The sequence below is a fragment of the Pollachius pollachius genome (genome assembly GCF_949987615.1).
Source record: "Pollachius pollachius genome assembly, chromosome: 20".
NCBI lineage: Eukaryota > Metazoa > Chordata > Actinopteri > Gadiformes > Gadidae > Pollachius > Pollachius pollachius.
Window position 1 is genome coordinate 5,500,611 of NC_136953.1, and position 20,771 is coordinate 5,521,381.

General features: G+C 53.2%; 1 protein-coding gene across 1 annotated transcript; it reads right to left on the minus strand.

The window, feature by feature from the left end:
• Positions 1–480: 480 nt before the first annotated feature.
• Positions 481–20,251, minus strand: LOC307091192 (serine/threonine-protein phosphatase PP1-beta catalytic subunit-like). Its single transcript, XM_079758114.1, has 8 exons — positions 20,191–20,251; positions 6,493–6,624; positions 4,918–5,148; positions 3,328–3,432; positions 3,038–3,109; positions 2,113–2,264; positions 1,460–1,594; positions 481–1,090 (listed from the first exon to the last, which is right to left on the minus strand). Exons 1-8 carry the CDS (start codon positions 20,240–20,242, stop codon positions 986–988), a joined length of 984 nt encoding a protein of 327 aa, XP_079614240.1. The 5' UTR covers positions 20,243–20,251; the 3' UTR covers positions 481–985.
• Positions 20,252–20,771: the final 520 nt, after the last annotated feature.

Sequence of the window (20,771 nt, forward strand, 5' to 3'; positions counted from 1 at the left end):
TGAGTAAGAAATTAGAATAAGAAAGTCAAGTCAATTGAATGTAGTAGAATAAAAGCCGTCTGCACCGTCAGCACATTCAGCCAGTTTGAACAGAAGAACACACACCAGAATAGGCCTGTTTAGTAAGCAGGATTTGATGCCGCATTCCTACACTATAAAATGCAATTCAATGTGGAAGTAATCCAAGTATTCAGAATACAATAATCAGATTGAGTGATGCAACGGAATACGTTACATATTACATTTTTGGGCATGTATTCTGTAACTGGATACATTTTAAAAGGAGAGAGAGAGAGAGAGAGAGAGAGAGACCCAATGGGCTGATCTACCCATTATAGATCTGGGCGGACTCCCTCTTGTGATGTCACTAATGGATCCAATTTGATAAAGGCTTGCGGTGGCCCGTCCACATCAAACACACCTGGTCGTCCAATGGGTTCCCCTTTACCTCATGAAATAAGTGGAGCATCCAGACAACAATTATTCCGCAAATTATTTATTGAAAACGCAGCGGGTGTCATTAACAATCGTCTGTACAGATGGGGGTAGAAATGTGGGAGGCAAGTGCAGGAACGAGGCTAGGCTAAACTAAAACAGGACCAGGCACGGACCCTCGTACTGCATTTTGATTTCCATTTAGTTTTTGCCAGTTTTTTTTCCACAAACATTTCAGGACCTAACAAACGTGTCGGCAGAAAAACATACTCGATATGACAGGCCATGGTGCACAGAACAGTTCCCGGTTGGTTTACAGTTGTATAAAATAAGACGGCGTCCTTAACAAAGTACCATCGCATCGGTACGCTACCCCCTGTGGAGGTCTGAGTAGTGGTGGGTGTCGGACCTTTGTTCTTGAGAAATGTTGAACTATGAAAAGGGTGCCGAGTTGGCGGGGATTACCACTCATTCAAAACAAAATCCTTCCTTTGTACGTCCGTCCGTACACACATCCTTCCTTCCTTCCTATCCTAGCTTCCTTCTTCCTTCACCGTTTCTTGGGGGGCTGGGCTGTGCGAGGTGGGGTTATTGGGCGGCTGGTGTTCATGCCGCCATATTGGTACTTGGCCTTCTTCTCTGATGGCTTCAGGATCTACGCAAACAAAGAGGTCGGGTTGAAATCTATCTTATTCTTCTCATTGACTCACACACATGCATGCATGCACACACACACGTACACACACACACATACATACACACACTTTTAAACACACACACCGGACACACACATATACGCACATGTGTATATACACACACACACACACGAGTACACACACACAGACACACATTTTTTGCTCTCTCACACACACAGTGGGGAGCAGTAGACACTCTATATTTAGACATTGCTAAAAACACACACACACACACACACACACACACACACACACACACACACACACACACACACACACACACACACACACACACACACACACACACACACACACACACACACACACACCTGGAAGGAGCACATCAGGGTCTCGTCCACGCTCATCATGCCCCCTGCGTTGTCGAACTCGCCGCAGTAGTTCGGTGCAGAGAACAGCGTCACCAGCTGCCTCTTGGCGAAGAACTCATAGCCGTCCTCCACCACCTGGGGGCGCCAGAGAACAGGCTGATTAATATAACCCTTAACACGATGACTCAAAGGGGCTCAACAGGCCCCACATTGTTCACCACTAACCCCAACACTATGAGCCCTCTTGGGGGCAGAGGGGAAAGTCCAGAGGGGGGAAACCTGGAGAAGAAACACACAAGAGGGATCCCTCCTTCCAGGGAAGGTTAGGAGTGCAGTAGCTGCCCAATGGGCAGTGGCACAATACACAGCAGAAACTAATATTAAGTAAATTGAAGTCGTGAGAAAATAGATTAGTAAAAACACAAACAAGGCTACAGCATCAAGCAATATTTTGCCTGACAAATGTACCGCAGGAGTTAAAAACACAGACGCTAACCACAAAGAGACGAAGGACTGGACGGACTTGTATTTAACGCTTCAACAGGGCACCGTTAAACAGCTACTTTGTGGTTTGACTTACGACATATCTCCTAACAAGGGTGTGAGAGAGAGAGAGAGAGAGAGAGAGAGTCTGTGTAGCAGGGGCCTGGTACCTGGTGGGCCCGACAGATGAGGTCCAGGTCGTGGCGGTTGAGGAACTTGCTGACCACGTCGGCGCCGAAGGTGAAGGAGACGCCGCGGTCGTTCTCCCCCCAGCCCTGCACGTCCTTGTCCGGATCGGACCACAGCAGGTCACACAGCAGCCCTGGTACACACACACACACACACACACACACACACACACACACACACACACACACACACACACACACACACACACACACACACACACACGGAAAATAGGTATCTTATTTAATGTCATGCATAAGTTTAGCATTTACATTCAGGGCATTTAGCAGATGCTTTTATCCAAAGTGACTTACAATAAGTAGACTTGTCAGAAGAAGTCATACAATCGATTGCACAATGTCGAAATTACCGTTTGCCATGTTCCCTCATGTCTTTATATAATATGCAATTTATTCTTTCTTAAAAGATTCAATTTAATCCCATTTTATTTTTTGCGAATTATTCCTCTTGCGTTTTTTTGTAGCAAACGTTACAACCCTATTTTTTACGTTTAGCTAATGTTCCAAACTTCCGCTAGGTAGCCGATGGTAAGCCTTTTCAAATTTAATCATTTTATTGAAACAGGAACGGTGGGGTCCAACAGTTCCTTCATCTACCATGAAGGAAATCTCGTCCTGGCCTGTGGTATGAAGCCGCAAGTTCAGTGCCCTGTAGGGAGTGCCTAGTTAGGGAATGTTATAGTGCTGTGCGCACGCACACACACACACACACACACACACACACACACACACACACACACACACACACACACACACACACACACACACACACACACACAGGGACCCTGAGAATGACTGCCTTATTTGGGCATGTGTTTCCCAGTAATAATGTTCAAGGACTGAGGGCCTCGATGTAAATCATAACTTCATAAAGCGTGTGTGTTTGCACCTGTGTCAGGCACGTCTGTTGGTCTCATGATGCGTCTGATCTGCTCCATGGACTGGAGGTCAGGAGACAGACCTGGTGGTAGAGAATTACCGAAGACATTTGTAACACAACCCTAAATCCAGTGCAAGATGCCCTCGGGTTTATAAGACAGATATGCGTGAAACAATTAAAATATCAAAAAACTCGTGCAAAAGTTTAATAGCTTAAACTGGTTAGCCAAAACCGCTTGGTAAAATGAGGCGAGGCGGGCTAAAGATCCCTAGGGGAACAGCTTGAGTTGTGGGGGTCACCTCCGTGGCAGCAGAAGATCTTCTCGTCCACGATGGCGGCGATGGGCAGGCAGTTGAAGCAGTCGGTGAAGGTCTTCCAAAGCTTGATGTTGAACCTGCGTTTGCCTGCAGAGCAGAAGACGGGCATTCATGAGCCGAGCGAAGGGGGTGGGGTTGCACTCTGACGTGGGGATTGTAGCTATTAATACACTCTCACACACTTTTTGTTAACAAAACGACACAAAAGTGTCACTTGGTAAAGGTCCCATGGCATGCTACTTTATGGATGCTTTAATATAGATATTAGTAGGCCCCAAACACAGTATTTGAAGACGTTCCCGAAATTCATCCGTGGTGCAGAATTACAGCCACCACGAGCCAGTCGCACATTGAGCTTTCCCCAAATGCGCCGTTTCGGTGTCTGTAGCTTTAATGCAAATAAGGAGGCGAGAGGTGGGTCAAGGAGGAGGGTGGGGGTGTGGCCCTGAGCAGCTTGCAGCCACGGTACCATGCGCTCTGTTTACAGTGGGTGTGTATCTTTAGCCGTGTTCTGTAAATATTCTAGAACACACGGGAGTCCTGGAGCTCTATATCTAAATAATATATTATACATAGATATCTATATCATATAATATATATTATCACGGCCAAAAGCTGTGTGAGCCTCCAGATGATATTATGAATCTCAAACGACCACATCTGGTTCTCCGACGTCTCTGGTTCTTCCACGTCCACATCAATCTGAAGTAGACTGAACCACGACATGGAGGAGAAAGGGATTGTTGCCCGCTATTGTTGAGCATGATTGTCTCCCGCCGGGGCCTCGCTGCCGAGGGACCACCACCTCGGCAGCGGTCAGCGCTTAGGTACCACCGCCTCCTGCAGCGGTGAGGAGGTGGTCCCTCGGCAGCTGGAAGCGGGGCTCAAGCGGGAGACATTCGCGGCCAACAATCCCTTTCTCCTCCATGTCGTGGTTCATGTACTTCAGGGAGTCAAAGCCAAAGTTCCTTTCCCCAATTCATTCTCAACCATGGCTGAGATAACCCCAACTACAGTCTCGTTGTGGAAATACAAGAGACGTCAAAGAACCAACGTTTTATGCGCCATAACACCAACAGCAAACACTTGCGTTACAGTGTGTGTAATCACACACACACACACACACACACACATGTGGCGCTCGCACGGTCGTGTCTCATTGGCGGGCCAAATTCTCTGGACGGGCAAGGCAGAGAAAGGGGTGGAGCTTAGATCCTTTACGACGACTTATGGGACCACATTCCAAATCAGCTCGCTTGAGCCTCCGTTTTTTCAAAGGCGAGCAGAAAACCTAGTGCTCGTTTTTCACCGACCACAAGTTTTAGCCCCTGGGGGACCATAGGCAGGCTAAGGGAACTCATTTATGTTAGAAAACCTCATAAAGTGAGATTTTCATGCCATGAGACCTTTAAAAACTGCTATTTCAAGATTCTGACATTGGCATTTATATTCATTGACTGTGTGTGCTTGTGGGGGTACTTGTGCGCCCGTGCCTGTACTTGTACGACTTGCTTATAAACACACACATCCACAGACACCTCAACACAAAGCGCGTTGCTAGCGGCGACCCACACTCGTCGTAGAAGCCGTAGATGCGGTTGATGGAGGCGCACTCGTGGTTGCCGCGCAGCAGGAAGAAGTTCTCGGGGTACTTGATCTTGTAGGCCAGCAGCAGGCAGATGGTCTCCAGGGACTGCTTGCCCCGGTCCACGTAGTCCCCCAGGAACAGGTAGTTAGCCTCGGGCGGGAAGCCCCCGTACTCAAAGAGCCGCAGCAGGTCTGTGTACTGGCCGTGGATGTCCCCTATCGGGGAGAGGAGGGAGGGAGGAAGGGACAACAGCCTCAGCCATGTCAACGGCTGGCTCTCATGCAAACGAAGCCTCTTTGGAGTATAAACAGTTCAACGCAGATGGAGGAAGGAGAGGGAGGAATAAAATACACAATGAAAATTAAGGGAGAGGAAGATACGAAAGAAATATCGAAATACAAATAATGCCGAAAGAAGGGAAAGTAAGAACGAGATACAAAGAGAAAGATACAAGAGATGTGAGAGGGAATGATGGTGACACGAGGCCAGATACAAAGACGGGAGCACAGACCGTGAGAAACGTCTACATCATGTGAAAGGAGGTGGAGGAGGTGGGTGTGTGAGAGGAGGTGGGTGTGTGAGAGGAGATGGAGGTGGTGGGTGTGTGAGGTGGAGGTGGTGGTGGAGGAGGTGGGTGTGGGAGGTGGAGGAGGTGGTGGAAGAGGTGGGTGTGGGAGGTGGTGGAGATTGCGGGTGTGTGAGAGGAGGTGGAGGTGGGTGTGAGAGGTGGAGGAGGTGGGTGTGTGAAGAGGTGGAGGAGGTGGGTGTGTGAGAGGTGGAGGAGAGGGTGGGTGTGTTAGAGGAGAAGGAGGTGGTCAAGGAGGTGCGTGTGTTAGAGGAGGAGGAGGTGGGTGTGTGAGGTGGAGGAGGTGGGTGTGTTAGAGGAGGAGGTGAAGGAGGTGGGTGTTTGAGAGGAGGAGGTGGAGGAGGTGGGTGTTTGAGAGGAGGAGGTAGAGGAGGTGGGTGTGTTAGAGGAGGTGGAGGAGGTGGGTGTGTGAGAGGTGGAGAAGGAGATGGTTGTGTTAGAGGAGGAGGTGGAGGAGGTGGGTGTGTTAGAGGAGGTGGAGGAGGAGGTGGGTGTGTTAGAGGAGGTGGAGGAGGAGGTGGGTGTGTTAGAGGAGAAGGAGGTGGGTGTTTGAGAGGAGGAGGTGGAGGAGGTGGGTGTGTTAGAGGAGGTGGAGGAGGTGGGTGTGTGAGAGGTGGAGGTGGAGGAGGTGGAGGTGGAGGAGGTGGGTGTGTGAGAGAAGGAGGAGGAGGTGGTTGTGTTAGAGGAGGTGGAGGAAGAGGGTGTGTTAGAGGAGGTGGAGGAGGTGGGTGTGTGAGAGGTGGAGGTGGAGGAGGTGGGTGTGTGAGAGGAGGTGGAGGAGGTGGGTGTGTGAGAGGTGGAGGTGGAGGAGGTGGGTGTGTTAGAGGAGGAGGAGGAGGTGGTTGTGTTAGAGGAGGAGGTGGAGGAGGTGGGTGTGTGAGTGGAGGAGGTGGGTGTGTTAGAGGAGGTGGAGGAGGTGGGTGTGTTTCTACGACTCGGTGTGTGGGGGCGTAGGGCAGTGGGGGGTACTGACCACAGATCTTCAGGGGGGCCTCCAGCTCCAGCAGGATGGGCTGGCTGAGGAAGATCTCCCGGGACTTGATGCAGAGGCCCCGCACCTCCGCCTCCGTCATCTGGACGATCTTCCCGGGGCGGCATCCTCGCACTGGGGGGTGAGGGGCAGGGGCGGGAGAGAGGTTACCGTCACACGTCTGCACAGGAGGCACCCGTCGCCCAACTAGCCATCCCTGTCTCCCTGGTTACCATTTAGTATCTCACATTTAGTATCCAAAGCGTCCAGTCTAAAAAAAGTCAATCAGGGAATATATAGGTCATTAAGGAGCAGATAGGGGTTAGACGGTGAATACAGAGACAGGTCATTAAGGAGCAGGTAGGGGTTAGACGGTGATTATAGAGACAGGTCATTAAGGAGCAGGTAGGGGTTAGACAGTGATTATAGAGACAGGTCATTAAGGAGCAGGTAGGGGTTAGACAGTGAATACAGAGACAGGTCATTAAGGAGCAGGTAGGGGTTAGACAGGGAACACAGAGACAGGTCATTAAGGAGCAGGTAGGGGTTAGACAGGGAACACAGAGACAGGTCATTAAGGAGCAGGTAGGGGTTAGACAGTGAATACAGAGACAGGTCATTGAGGAGCAGGTAGGGGTTAGACAGTGAACACAGAGACAGGTCATTAAGGAGCAGGTAGGGGTTAGACAGTGAATACAGAGACAGGTCATTAAGGAGCAGGTAGGGGTTAGACAGGGAACACAGAGACAGGTCATTAAGGAGCAGGTAGGGGTTAGACAGTGAATACAGAGACAGGTCATTGAGGAGCAGGTAGGGGTTAGACAGTGGATATAGAGACAGGTCATTGAGGAGCAGGTTGGTAGGGGTGTCTTGCTTGCTGAGCAGTTGAACACCCTAACCACCAGACTATGCTGTTCAGACTATGCTGTTCAGACTATTATGTTGCTTCTCAAGGTTTCCTCCCTCTGGCTTTGGGGAGTTTTTCCCTTTGGCCTTTAGAGGGATCAGGGTTTGAAGTTTGGTATAATGTGGGCCTGTCAAGCCCTTCGAGACTGTAGCTGTGATTAAAGGGCTAAATAAAACAGCATTTGACTGGACTTGACAGAGAGGGAGGAGAATATGCAGGTGCTTATGTAAAAAGAGACCAAAGCAGAAGGTTATGGTGAGCATGGAGGTGGAAACAGTCGGTGGAAGGTAGCACGCTCGTCTTGTCAGAAGCCCCTGTGACACGTAGCATTGGCGTACTGCAAGATGACCTTTAAACCAAAATACAGGAGCTAAAGTTTAGCCAACAAGTCTGGCTGGAAATAGAACATGGGCGTTGCTAGCGTTTAGATCTTATGGATTGGCAAGTTATATACAGAATAAGACCTTGGAATTAGTCAAACTTTCAACTTTGTACTACAAAATATTCATTACAACTCAAGCGAGCCAGCTTTAGATATCTGGCTTATATCCATCATCGTTAACAGTGAGCCAACGTTCAAACCAGAAATGATATTAAAAGCATATATGCAACACAAGCCTTCAGTACCCAGATTTCGTTTCGCCCTTATTTATCTTGTGAAAATCTTAGGAAAAGGAAGAATGCGTTTTCTGTCCTGCCAAGATACAGGAGTCTTGATTTGACCCGTACCTTGACAGTATTTCAGGTCTGATTGATGTCCGCAATGCTTTGATCGGATGGTCCCCTTAAAAGACGGTTTGTCGGTGAGCCCTTGGTCTGTCAGTTTCTTCAATGAGGCTTTGCGGTAAAACATTGATAATTCCCTCCAATGTTTCTTGGTTTATTGTCGTATGTTAAAGTCTGATGGATTTGTTATGGCCCCTTCAAGATTCATAACCATATACAGCTGGGGGCCCGTCCAAAAACCCAAACACATGTAGGGCCTAATTGGTTTAGATCAATGGTGGCTCAGATATCCTACTCAGGACAGGAAGGCTTCCCTCCATTGTGCTGTACGGGAAGACACCAGATATCCTGAGAGTCGAGTGTTGAGAGACCCTCTGACTTCACCCCCCTTGAGTCTGCCATGTCTTACCAGACGTGTTTCCGCATAGCTGGTGTTCCTATTCGTCTGTGAGGTGAGGTGCTTGAGTGACCTATGGGGACGTTCGATTCACTCCTAAGGCTTTCAGGAAGGAGTTGCCATGTGTGTGCATATGTATCACTCCAGTCCGTGTCCGTGTGTTTGTTTGTTTGGGTGTGTTCAAACTATTTGACTATTAAGTCATTTATCAGGCGGGCTGTTTTCCAGAGCCACACAGTGAGTTCTCTCCCACAGCCACACACACACACACACACACACACAGTGAGTGGGGAGCAGTAGCTCTATATTTAGACTAAAGGTTGGACTTCCCCCATTAAGCATGCAACAGTTTACACAGTGACCAGGAGGGGGAGGGGCGTTATTGGTGCGCTAGTGGGTACCTTAGTACTGAAGCCCCGGGACATACTAGAGGAATGGTACTGGGTTCAAACCCTGAATAACCACAGCCGAAAGCTGTGTATAGACTCCTCCCTGCTGTGATGCGTTGACATGACTGTATTAACTCAGCAAAGAAAAGGCACACACACACACACACACACACACACACACACACACACACACACACACACACACACACACACACACACACACACACACACACACACACACACACCTTGTTTAATCAAATCACACAGGCACACACAATGTAATCTGGAATGCAACACAGTGTACACACACATCATTGTCTGTCATGGAAGAAATCCTTCAATAAAACAGCTGCTTTATCTGGAGCTGAACTTCATGTTGGCCATGTTCAAGGTTGTGTGTGTATGATAGTGTTTTTTGTGTGTGTATGTGTATGTGTGTGTGTGTGTGTGTGTGTGTGTGTGTGTGTGTGTGTGTGTGTGTGTAGTACAGTAACAGTCTTACAGGAGCCAAGAAGGGCAGAATTGTGCAGGAGTCATTCCATGGGAATCCCCACGATGTGATCCATCACTCCTAATTTGGCAGCGTTATGCTTCCCTGCTTACAAGCGTGTATGGTCTTCTGGAAAGTAAGTGTGTGTGTGTGTGTGTGTGTGTGTGTGTGTGTGTGTGTGTGTGTGTGTGTGTGTGTGTGCGTGTGTGTGTGTGTGTGTGTGTGTGTGCGTGTGTGTGTGTGTGTGTGTGTGTGTGTGTGCGCGCTGAGGAATCCAAGGGTAGTTAGTCACTCTTCATTGAATTGAGTGAAGTTATAGTATATATTTTCTTTCATCTGCTCTTTGCATCTCAAATTACAAATCCAGTTTAACTTTAAATGTGAACGTGTAGTTACAATGTAGCAGGCTGCCATGTTGTTTGAATGCCTAAATTAGGCCCAGTGTCTCTTGTTGTTGCAGAACACTTTCCCCTTCCTCGGCCGGGCTCAGGGGGTCACCAAGCCCACAGTTTTCCGTTCATTAACAGCCGAAAAAAAACCTCCTTAAATAGAAGTTTCTTAGGGCAAGCAAGTCCCGAGCCAAGAAGAGGAGGGAAAGTCTGGAGAAAGGCAGAGATGTGGAGGGAAAGCGAGAGCGAGAGAGACGAAAAGAGATAAAGAAAGAGATAGGGAGAGTGGGGGGGGGGGGGGGGAGAAAACAGGGGTCGAGGGAGAAAGATAGAATCACCATCAGGCAGGTCTTGGGATGCATTACCATATATAGGCGCTGCTGGTTGGAGGAGGAGGGAGGTGGGCCTGTCACTCAGAGCGGCCCGAGAGCTTCTTGAGGAGCTGCTTAGTCACTAAGGAGAAACGTTTATCCAAAGAGTGACCTGCGGTGGGTTCAGAGCCAGGCCGTTAAGGACTCGGAGGGGGTGCAGGGGCCAGCTTGCTCGAGGATGATGAGGTTTGACTGTAGGCTGACGGACCCAGACACCCAAAGCCCCCCCCCCCCCTCAGTGTGCGTTCAGCCAAACTAAGCGAGGCTGAACCACGTTGCATCACTCCCGTCAAGGACGCCCCAGAAGGACACACTCAAAACTATGCAGACGCTGCCTCACACACTGGAGGCGAGGGTGGAACAGGTAGGACAGAGAGGGAATGGGAGCTGCAGCATTACAATTAAATGGGTTTGTACAAAAGCCGTAAAAGAAAAGTAGGACAACCAGCCACACAGCTGTGTGTGTTCACCTGCATTTTAGAGTGTGTGTGTGTGTGTGTGTGTGTGTGTGTGTGTGTGTGTGTGTGTGTGTGTGTGTGTGTGTGTGTGTGTGTGTGTGTGTGTGTGTGTGTGTGTGTGTTGTGGCATCCCGACCCCCACCGGGAGGGTCCGGGGGTTCGTGGTGGAGGGCGTATACCACCGCCATCCACCAGCCGGCGACAGAGAGCAGCACAACCCCCCACCCAATCAGCCGGATGAGGGACACCTGGCCAGTGGGAGGACACGTGGACAGAGACCCCAAAAAGGGGAGCGGGGGACCGACACGGGAAGAACGGAGACAAGAACGACACGAGTACGCCAGAGACTACGAGGCTCGCGGAGACCCTAGCTCAGCCATATTTACTCTTAGAGTGTCGCACGTCCTCAGAATAAACGCCGACTGCGGCTGTAAACCTCGACTCCTGTGTGGTTCCTACCGGGCATTGACATTCGGGGCACAGGGGTGCCACATATGGTGGAGGACGCGGGCAACCTGACGACCCCCGCTACAACCCCCCTCAGCCGACATGCAGCACCCGGAGGAGAGTGCGGCGACGTTCGCCCAGCAGCAGCAGCGGGAGACCGCGGAGAGCCTAGCCCTGCTCCGCGAGGCCGTACTACGGCTCACCCAGCAGTCCGCCGCGACCGCCGATGCAACCGCGGCCGCGGCCGCCGCCTCGACCACCGCCCCGACCAGCCGGCTCTCGAGGCTGGGCCCCGACGACGACGTGGAGGCCTACCTCGAGATGTTCGAGCGGACCGCCCAGAGGGAAAGCTGGCCGGAGGAGCAGTGGGCCCATATCTTGGCCCCGTTCCTCACCGGGCCCGCCCAGCAGGCGAGCCAGGACCTACCGGCGGAGGCCGCCCGGCAGTATTCGACCCTCAAACAGGCGATCTTGGCCTACTACGGCCACAACCTCGCGGCCCGCGCACAACGTGTCGCCGACTGGCGGCTCGACGACCGGGGCGCCGTCCGAACACAGATCGCCCAGCTCACTCGGCTGGTGAAGCGGTGGCTGACGGCGGGGGAAGGGCCCAGCCCCATCGATCGGGTGATCATAGACCACACGCTCCGCCGACTCCCGCCGGACGCGCGACAGATGATGGCCCACCACCACCCCGACACCGTCGACGACCTGGTCCGGCGACTGGAGAACTGGCAGGTGGCCCAACAGAGCGCCCGAACCTGGACCACCCCACGACGCGCCGAGACCCGCCGGGTCCCGCGAGGACCCGCGGCTGGGGCCGCGAGACACATCCCCGACCCGCCGAGCTGGAGACAGGAGAGGAGCGAGTGGAGGCGCTGCTACGGGTGCGGCCAACCCGGCCACCTCGCTCGCGACTGCCCGGGGAACCGAGATGTGTCGATGCCGTCGGCCGACGCGGATCCGGGGGCGAACCGGCCCTGCATGCTGGCGACCTGTTGGGCGCAGGGGACGACAGGGAGCCCGACCATACCGGCGCGGGTGATGAACCGGGACACGCAGGCCCTCGTGGACACCGGGAGCGTGGTCACTCTCCTCCGCCCCGACTTGGCGGGCGGGAAGGAAGGGGCCCCCATGGAGGTGGCCTGCGTGCACGGGGACACCCGGACGTACGAGACCTGCCACGTCGTCATACGGACCCCGCACGGGACGTTCACGACGCGGGCCGGGATCGTACCCCACCTCCCGGTACCGCTGCTGATCGGGAGGGACTGCCCGATCTTCCACCGGCTATGGGACCCCGCGCGAGAACGCCGGAGCCGGAGAGAACCACCACGCAGAGGGCTGAAGGGGGCGCGACAGGCCTACGGGGCTACCAGGCTCCCGTCCTCCCACGGAGGGCGAACGGAGGAAGACCAGGACTCGGCGGGGAACGGGCCCTCCCCACCGGGGTCCCCGATCCGAGCGGCGGGAGGACCCACCGGCGCTGGGACGCCGGACCCCGCCGGCCCCCCGGAAACCCTCCCGGCCCCCTCCCGAACGGACCCCCCGGAGGCGCCGGAGAGTTCCCCCCTCACCGAGTTCTCGGACTTCCTGCCGGAAGGGGGGGAAGGCTCGACCCGCCCCGGCCAGTTCGCCACGGCCCAGCTCCGAGACGAGGCGCTGAAACACGCCTGGAGCCACGTCTTGGCCCACGACGGACAGGCGCGGGACTCGGTGAGTCAACCACCACACCCACACTTCAGCACCAGGGGGGGACTGCTATACAGAGTAGTGGCGGGAGAGGGCGGGGTGAGGGAACAACTAGTGGTCCCGCGACCGTATGTCAGCAAGGTGCTCTTTATGGCCCACACACACCTCCTGGGAGCCCACTTGGGCATGGACAAAACCCGGGACCGGGTTTTAGCGAGGTTCTACTGGCCAGGGGTAAAAAGGGATGTAGAGCAGCACTGCCAGGCGTGTCCCGAGTGTCAGCGGGCAGCCCCTCGAGCCACGGCCAGAAACCCCCTGATTCCCATGCCCCTTATAGAAACCCCGTTCGACCGGATAGCCCTCGACATCGTGGGGCCCCTCCCCAAAACCAGCCGGGGACACCGGTACATCCTAGTGCTGGTGGACTACGCCACCAGGTACCCCGAAGCCCTACCCCTTCGCGCGGCCACAGCCAAGGCGGTAGCCAAGGAGCTCATGCTTCTGTTTAGCCGGGTGGGGATAGCCAGGGAGGTCCTGACCGACCAGGGATCGTGCTTTATGTCCCGGGTGTTTAAGGAACTGCTTAGCCTACTCCAGGTCAAGCAGCTCCGGACCTCCGTGTACCACCCACAGACGGACGGCCTCGTGGAGCGTTTCAACAAAACGCTGAAACAGATGCTGAGAAAGGCCATGGATGCCGACGGGAAGAACTGGGACCAGCTGCTGCCCCATGTCCTGTTCGCCGTACGGGAGGTACCCCAGGCCTCCACCGGTTTCTCCCCGTTCGAGCTGCTGTACGGGAGGAGACCCCGGGGAATCCTGGACCTGGCCAAGGAGGCCTGGGAGAGCCAGCCGTCCCCCCACCGCACCACGCTGGACCACGTAGAGCAGGTGAGGGACCGCATGGCCAGAGTGTGGCCCATCGTGCGGGACCACCTACGGCGAGCACAGCAGGCCCAGGCGAGGGTCTACAACAGGGGGGCCCAGCTGCGGACCTGCCGCCCCGGAGACCTGGTGCTGGTCCTGGTCCCCACGGCGGAATGCAAATTCCTGGCCAAATGGCAGGGGCCATACGAGGTGGTCGAACGAGTGGGGGAGGTGAACTACCGGGTACGACAGCCCGGGAGACGCAAGCCCACCCAGCTGTACCACATCAACATCCTGAAGCAGTGGAGGGGGGGAGTGGATCCGCCAGACCCGGCACCCCCGGCGCTGGCGGCCCGAGGCCAATTCCCGGTGGTTCCGGTAGGAGAGGACCTCAGCCCGGCCCAGAAGCAGGACCTCGAGGAGATAGTGTTGCAGCACCAGGACGTGTTCTCGGAGGTCCCAGGGAGAACAACGGTCACCCACCACGATATCCGAACGGCACCAGGGGTAACGGTGAGAGTTCCCCCCTACAGGATCCCAGAAGCCCGGCGGGAGGCCATCCAGGAGGAGGTGGGACGAATGCTCCAGCTCCGAGTCATCGAGGAGTCACGCAGCGCCTGGTCCAGCCCAGTCATCCTCGTGCCCAAACCTGACGGGACGGTCAGGTTCTGCAACGACTTCCGGAGGCTGAACGAGGCCTCAGAGTTCGACGCCTATCCCATGCCCAGGGTGGACGAGCTAATCGAGCGCCTCGGGCCCGCCAGATACCTCACGACCCTGGACCTAACCAAGGGGTACTGGCAGGTGCCGCTGACCCGGACCGCCCGGGAGAAGACGGCGTTCGCGACCCCGGGGGGCCTGTACCAGTACACCGTCCTCCCCTTCGGCGTCCACGGGGCCCCGGCCACGTTCCAGAGGATGATGGACCAGCTCCTACGGCCTCACCGGGCCTACGCCGCCGCATACATCGATGACATAATCATCCACAGCGACAGCTGGGACATCCACCTCCGGCAGCTGCGGGCCGTGTTGGGGGAGCTACGGAGGGCCGGTCTAACCGCCAACCCGGCCAAGTGCCGCCTCGGGCTGGAGGAGACGGCCTACCTGGGGTACCGGGTAGGGCGGGGAAACGTACGGCCGCAGGAGAGCAAGGTGGCCGCCATCCGGGACTGGCCCCGCCCCACCTCGAAAAAACAGGTGAAGTCGTTCCTCGGGCTGGTAGGGTATTACCAGCGATTCATACCCGGCTTCGCCACGCTGGCCAGCCCCCTCAATGACCTGACCCGGAAGGCCTTGCCCGACCGAGTCCGGTGGTCCGAGGCGGCCGAGAAGGCCTTCGGAACCCTCCGCGAAGCCCTATGCTCGGAGCCGGTGCTCATAACCCCTGACTTTTCTCTCCCCCTCATTGTGCACACAGACGCTTCGGAAGTAGGGCTGGGGGGAGTGCTGTCCCAGGTCCGGGCCGGAGACGAGCACCCAATCACCTACATCAGCCGGAAACTCCTGCCCAATGAGAGGAACTACTCCACGGTGGAGAAAGAGGCCCTGGCCATCAAGTGGACCGTGGGTAAGTTCCGGTACTACCTGATAGGTCGGGAGTTTACCCTGGTCACCGACCACGCCCCCCTGAAATGGATGGCCAGCGCCAAGGACACCAATGCCCGGGTAACGAGGTGGTTCTTGGCCCTCCAGGACTTCCACTTCAAGGTGGACCACCGACCGGGCAAGGAGCACACCAACGCCGATGCCCTGTCACGCCGGGATGCCTGCCTGGGTTGGGACCCAGCCGACCGGGGGCTTCATCAAGCGGTGAAGGAGTGTGGCATCCCGACCCCCACCGGGAGGGTCCGGGGGTTCGTGGTGGAGGGCGTATACCACCGCCATCCACCAGCCGGCGACAGAGAGCAGCACAACCCCCCACCCAATCAGCCGGATGAGGGACACCTGGCCAGTGGGAGGACACGTGGACAGAGACCCCAAAAAGGGGAGCGGGGGACCGACACGGGAAGAACGGAGACAAGAACGACACGAGTACGCCAGAGACTACGAGGCTCGCGGAGACCCTAGCTCAGCCATATTTACTCTTAGAGTGTCGCACGTCCTCAGAATAAACGCCGACTGCGGCTGTAAACCTCGACTCCTGTGTGGTTCCTACCGGGCATTGACATTCGGGGCACAGGGGTGCCACAGTGTGTGTTTCTCCATGTGCGTTTCTAAGCCCAGGCTTCATATGAGGGAGAGAATGGCTATCAGCCACCACATTTCAGCTCTAGCCTCGCTTATAGAGCTAAAACGCTAATATGCTTAGGGTTTGGAAACATTCTGTTGAAATGGACCAACAACAAGTTGTGTCCTTGAAACTCCACTTGCTCTTCTTCTCTGTAGTCATGGAGGACGGTGGTTGGAGGAGCTGGAGAGGGTAGGGTGAATCCTAAACAGGTGTGACTCTGCATCTTTTATGCTCTGTGTGGTCCTCTGACCTGTCAGCAGAAACATCTGCATCGTCAGGATTTGGGCTTTTACCCCCACCCCCCGAACTGATTGGTCCTCCACACCAGCATGATAGTGAGGTTGAAACCAGGCAACCACCCGGCCATACCCTCCACCCTCCAGCTCCAACCAACCCTTGGAGCTCGGAGAGAGAGACAATACAAGTCTCTCTCTCGCTCTCTCTCTCTCTCTCGCTCTCTCTGAGAACGAGGAAAGTGGAAAATGTTGACCCCCAAACCACCACTATGAATGTAGAATAGCAAAACACTAAACTAGTAAAACAGAGGGAAAAGGGGGAGAAAAGGAGGGAGGGATGGAGGGGGAGAAAAGGATTGAGGGTTGGAGAGAGGGAAAAGGAGGGAGGGACGGAGGGGGAGAAAGAAAAGGAGAGGGGGATGGGACTAGGAGGGAAGCCTGGAGGGAGAGAGAGGGGGCGAGAGGAGAAGAGGACGAGAGAGGAGAGGCGAGGAACAGAGGGAGAGCGGGGGCGAACCATCCCAGCGATGCGATCTCAGAGCTGCGTTTCTCTTTCTGCGCGCACATTTGTTTCGCCCCCAAAATGTCAAGCGGCATAAATGGCCGCCTTTGTGGTGAGAGAACGAGTGAGAGACTCGAGTAAATACAAAAACAGGCTGGTGAAAGAGGGACAGGACATAGAGGACGGACAAAAGACCAAAACAACAAAGAGCGAAAACAGAGAAGGCGATAAAGAAAAGTTAAAGTATAAATGATCAATTCAATCAAAATGTTCACCGTCTGTCGGTCAAAAGCTGTGGTGACAGTTGTGCCTTTCGTCGTCCCAGGGGTGGTTGTGTGTGTGCTTTGGGGCAGGAGTGGGGGGGGGGGAGAAGTTTGCATGTGTGTGGTGTGATTGTTTTGCCTGAAGATGCTCTGCCATTATTGTTGATTCCATTGCAGTGTGACACACACACACCACTGTGTCTTTGAGCCCCCCATCGTAAGGGTGGGGTGGGGGACTGAATCTCTCACACACACACAGTACAGCATGTGCTCTCTAGTAACGCGAGGGGGCGTTATCATCAGCACCGAATGCTGGAGGTCTCTGTTCTCTCTCTCTCTCTCTCTCTCTCTCTCTCTCTCTCTCTCTCTCTCTCTCTCTCTCTCTCTCTCTCTCTCTCTCTCTCTCTCTCTCTCTCTCTCTCTCTCTCTCTCTCTCTCTCTCCTCTGCCGCCCCCCCCCCCCCCCCCCCCCCCCTCGGGTTCATGTTGGCTCAGGGCTTTGGCCAACAAGAAAGAAACTTAATGGCTGAACTTTCCATTTTCATTCTTTGTCTGTCCCTATCCGTTCTGTTTATAGGTCCCTCTCTCTATCTCTCTCTCCCTCCCTCCTCTCTTTCTCTTGTCATCTCACATTCTCATTCCTTCCCTCTCTCCTCCTTCTTTTTCCCCTCCTTCCTCCACTCTTATTCTCTTTCCCTCTCCCCCCCAGCCTCCCTCCCTCCCTCCCTCCCTCCCTCCCTCCCTCCCTCCCACTCTAGAGCCAGGGTGCTGTGTGGGCGGAGCCCTACAGAATCCTGCCTGCCATGCCAGCCAGGACACAGAGCTGCTGTTGTTGTATATCTGCTGCTGGTGGTGGTGGTGGTGGTGGTGCTGGTAAAGCTGGCCTTACAAAGGCTTAGGGGGGCCCGGGGACACACACACTGCCTGCTGGGATGCGCTGAGGTGCCCGGCTCCCCGCCCCAAACCAACAGACCGACGTGAGGCCCGTGAGCAAGGCACTGTCGCAGGTGGTTGCTGGTGGAAACGGTAGATTCGGCTTAGGACCGACTTAGGCCAACATTGTGCAAGCAGACAACACACACACACACACACACACACACACACACACACACACACACACACACTTTTGTGCAGACACCCCGAAATCAAATATAAAAGGGAATGAGCTGGAGTTCAATAAATGGGCGACTAACAAAGAAATACATAGAAATTCAAACACAGGTCATTCTCCACCCCACCCACACTGTCCTGTCCTTCAGTCGCCGACTGCAGTCTTTTGCGCCAGTGAGTGTGTTTTGAGTGATAAAGCCTTCGAATAACTTTTAAGTACGAAGCTCTGCTGCAATGCACTGTGCAGACAGGAAAAGATTCAAACAGTCTGTTAACATTGGGTGGTTCCCCAGGGGAGGATCAGATTAGGTACTAATCACACACACTAACACACCACCAAAATCAGGGTTTAAGGTGAGGCGTGGATTTGTGTGTGAGCCAGAGAGAGAGAGAGAGAGAAAGAGAGAGAGACATCAGCCATCACCAGAGAGGCTTGCGTGACAGGAAGGGGGCGCACACGCACACACACACACACACACACACACACACACACACACACACACACACACACACACACACACACACACACACACAAACTCCTCTCTATTTCAGATTAACACCTCTTGCCCACTGCCCCGTCCGTCAACGGACGACGGAAGGCGTGGCTGACAGATGGGGGGGGGTAGTCTTTGCAGAGGCATCCGTCAGCCACGCCCGAGCATACACGATCATCTGATTGGATGACGGATCCGTCGCTGCCTGAAAAGTTGAACATTTTTCAACATCTTGACGGAGCCGACGGATCCAACGGAACGGATGGATCCACAATGCATTGCGGCTCCGCCCCGTTCAAAGTCAATGGGATCCGTCAACGGACGGATGCAGTGGGCAAGAGGTGTAAGGGTTCCTATTATTGTCTCAGAGATGCTACAATATGCTAGTGCTAGCCGGTATGCTAACCTCATACCGAGCACAGATAGCTAGACACAGCAGTGATTCCAACAAATAATGTTTGTTCCGTTCATTGTAGTTCAGAGGAAACAGCCATACGAAGGGTCACCATGTAACAGAGTAGATAATATATTAAAGACTAAAACATGTATCAACAATGGATTGGTGATCCATCAATGGATACTGAGTGAATTCACCAAGGTTTGGAGAATGAAGTTCAAAACAGCTGCTTTCTTGAAGTCTTTGCAAAACATTATTCAGTAATCACCAGTAATACACACTCTATTGATGGGCCACGGATGAGAATTGTCTTTTTCTTCGTTGGAGTTACAAAAAGTAGTATCAAATATTAACACCATTATCATTAATAATTGTAAAAACAAGCCACATGTCCACAGAACATACAACCTCTAATCACTAATGAGCTGAATGAAATATGCAAATTCTCTGTTGATCTGGACAAAGTTTGCTCATTCGTGTGGGCTGCAAAAATGTATTTTTCCATTTGTGTGTGTGTGTGTGTGTGTGTGTGTGCGTGTGTGTGTGTGTGTGCCACACACAATTCCTCAGACAGAGAGTACACTGTCTTGGTATTAGACAGCGGTCTTCGAAACACTGTTGACTAAACCAAATACTATTAACCGCATTGTTCTCTTAAAACAGGCTCTTGAGACTAGAATACATGGTTAAAGAGAGCTTCTCCCAACAGTGTTCCGTACAAAATGTAATCTCTTATAAGCAGCCTACTTCTGAATTCCATATTTACACCATTAGTGCAAACAGCTGACCAGAAACTCATAGGATCCAGAGATTTCACTTTACTATTCCACATACTTTTCTTTTTATTATAGTTACATCTTTAAGTTAGGGCTGTCATTATGCAACTTTTATATCCCCGGGAAGAGACATCATAGCAACTATATTTAAAGATGACATTATGGCTGAAGGTTTGGGAATTGAATCTATGCCCTGTAGAGACTGACTGTGAGGCTTAAGTCAGGAACTTTCTAACCAGGACTGATAGAATGCAACACTTTATACTAAATTCAATAACTAAACCGTGTCTCAATTATCAACATTCTTGCTCCCTGTTATAATACACTGTTGCCATATAGAAAAAATACATTGTAACAGGGGCGGTGGAAGGCGGTGGTTGGGGCGAAAGGTGTGCCTATGTTTGGTATTGAGAGACGGGACTGCCAGCTTCAACAACCCCCTTTAAACAACCGACACAGCAAGCCTCCTATATCCCCGATCGGTGCCCTCACACCCCCGCATCCATGTGTACATTCTCTCCGGCAAACAATTCAACGTGAAAACAAGTAAGTGAAACTCACCCTCTAGAAGCCTGGAGATCAGCGAATCCACGTCCAAGTCCCCCTCCGCCATTTGTGTAGTGAGCCGAGCGGTAGGAGTCGGTGCTGCCAGCAGGGGGCGGTGGGGAGCAGCGGCCGGTGCTGCCAGCAGGGGGCGGTGGGGAGCCGCTTCCGTGTCCCGGAATGCACACACACTGCGGGGGAGTGCGTGCGTGTGTGTGTGTGTGCGTGTGTGTTTGTGTGTGTGTGTGTGTGTGTGTGTGCGCGCGTGTGCGTGCGCGCGTGCATGTGAGTGTATGTGTGTGTCCTCTACTTTGAAACGTGTAAATATGTTATAGTCGTGCAGCTTTTCATACAATAAACTAAACTTGGATTATATTTTTTATGTATTATTCATATATGTAAAACACAATAAAACTGAATTAAAATACAAATATCCGATGTGGAATGGTAAACCTAATACAGCTCTTATTTTATTAAATCCCGATGCAATCATCCTCTACTTTAATGTAATGTATAGAATAGAAAATATTGATGGCCTTGGACTGATGATATTATGATATTTGGACTTTTGGCGCATCCTTGTGGTTAAGCGATACTAC

Excerpts from the sequence above, each read along its gene's own strand:
- LOC307091192 (XM_079758114.1), bottom strand. The coding sequence starts at position 20,242 with ATGGCGGAGGGGGACTTGGACGTGGATTCGCTGATCTCCAGGCTTCTA. Across the intron at positions 2,265-3,037 it reads AACAGACGTGCCTGACACAG|GGCTGCTGTGTGACCTGCTG; the intron begins GTGCAAACACAC and ends TGTGTGTACCAG. Across the intron at positions 1,595-2,112 it reads TCATCTGTCGGGCCCACCAG|GTGGTGGAGGACGGCTATGA; the intron begins GTACCAGGCCCC and ends TGGCGCCCCCAG.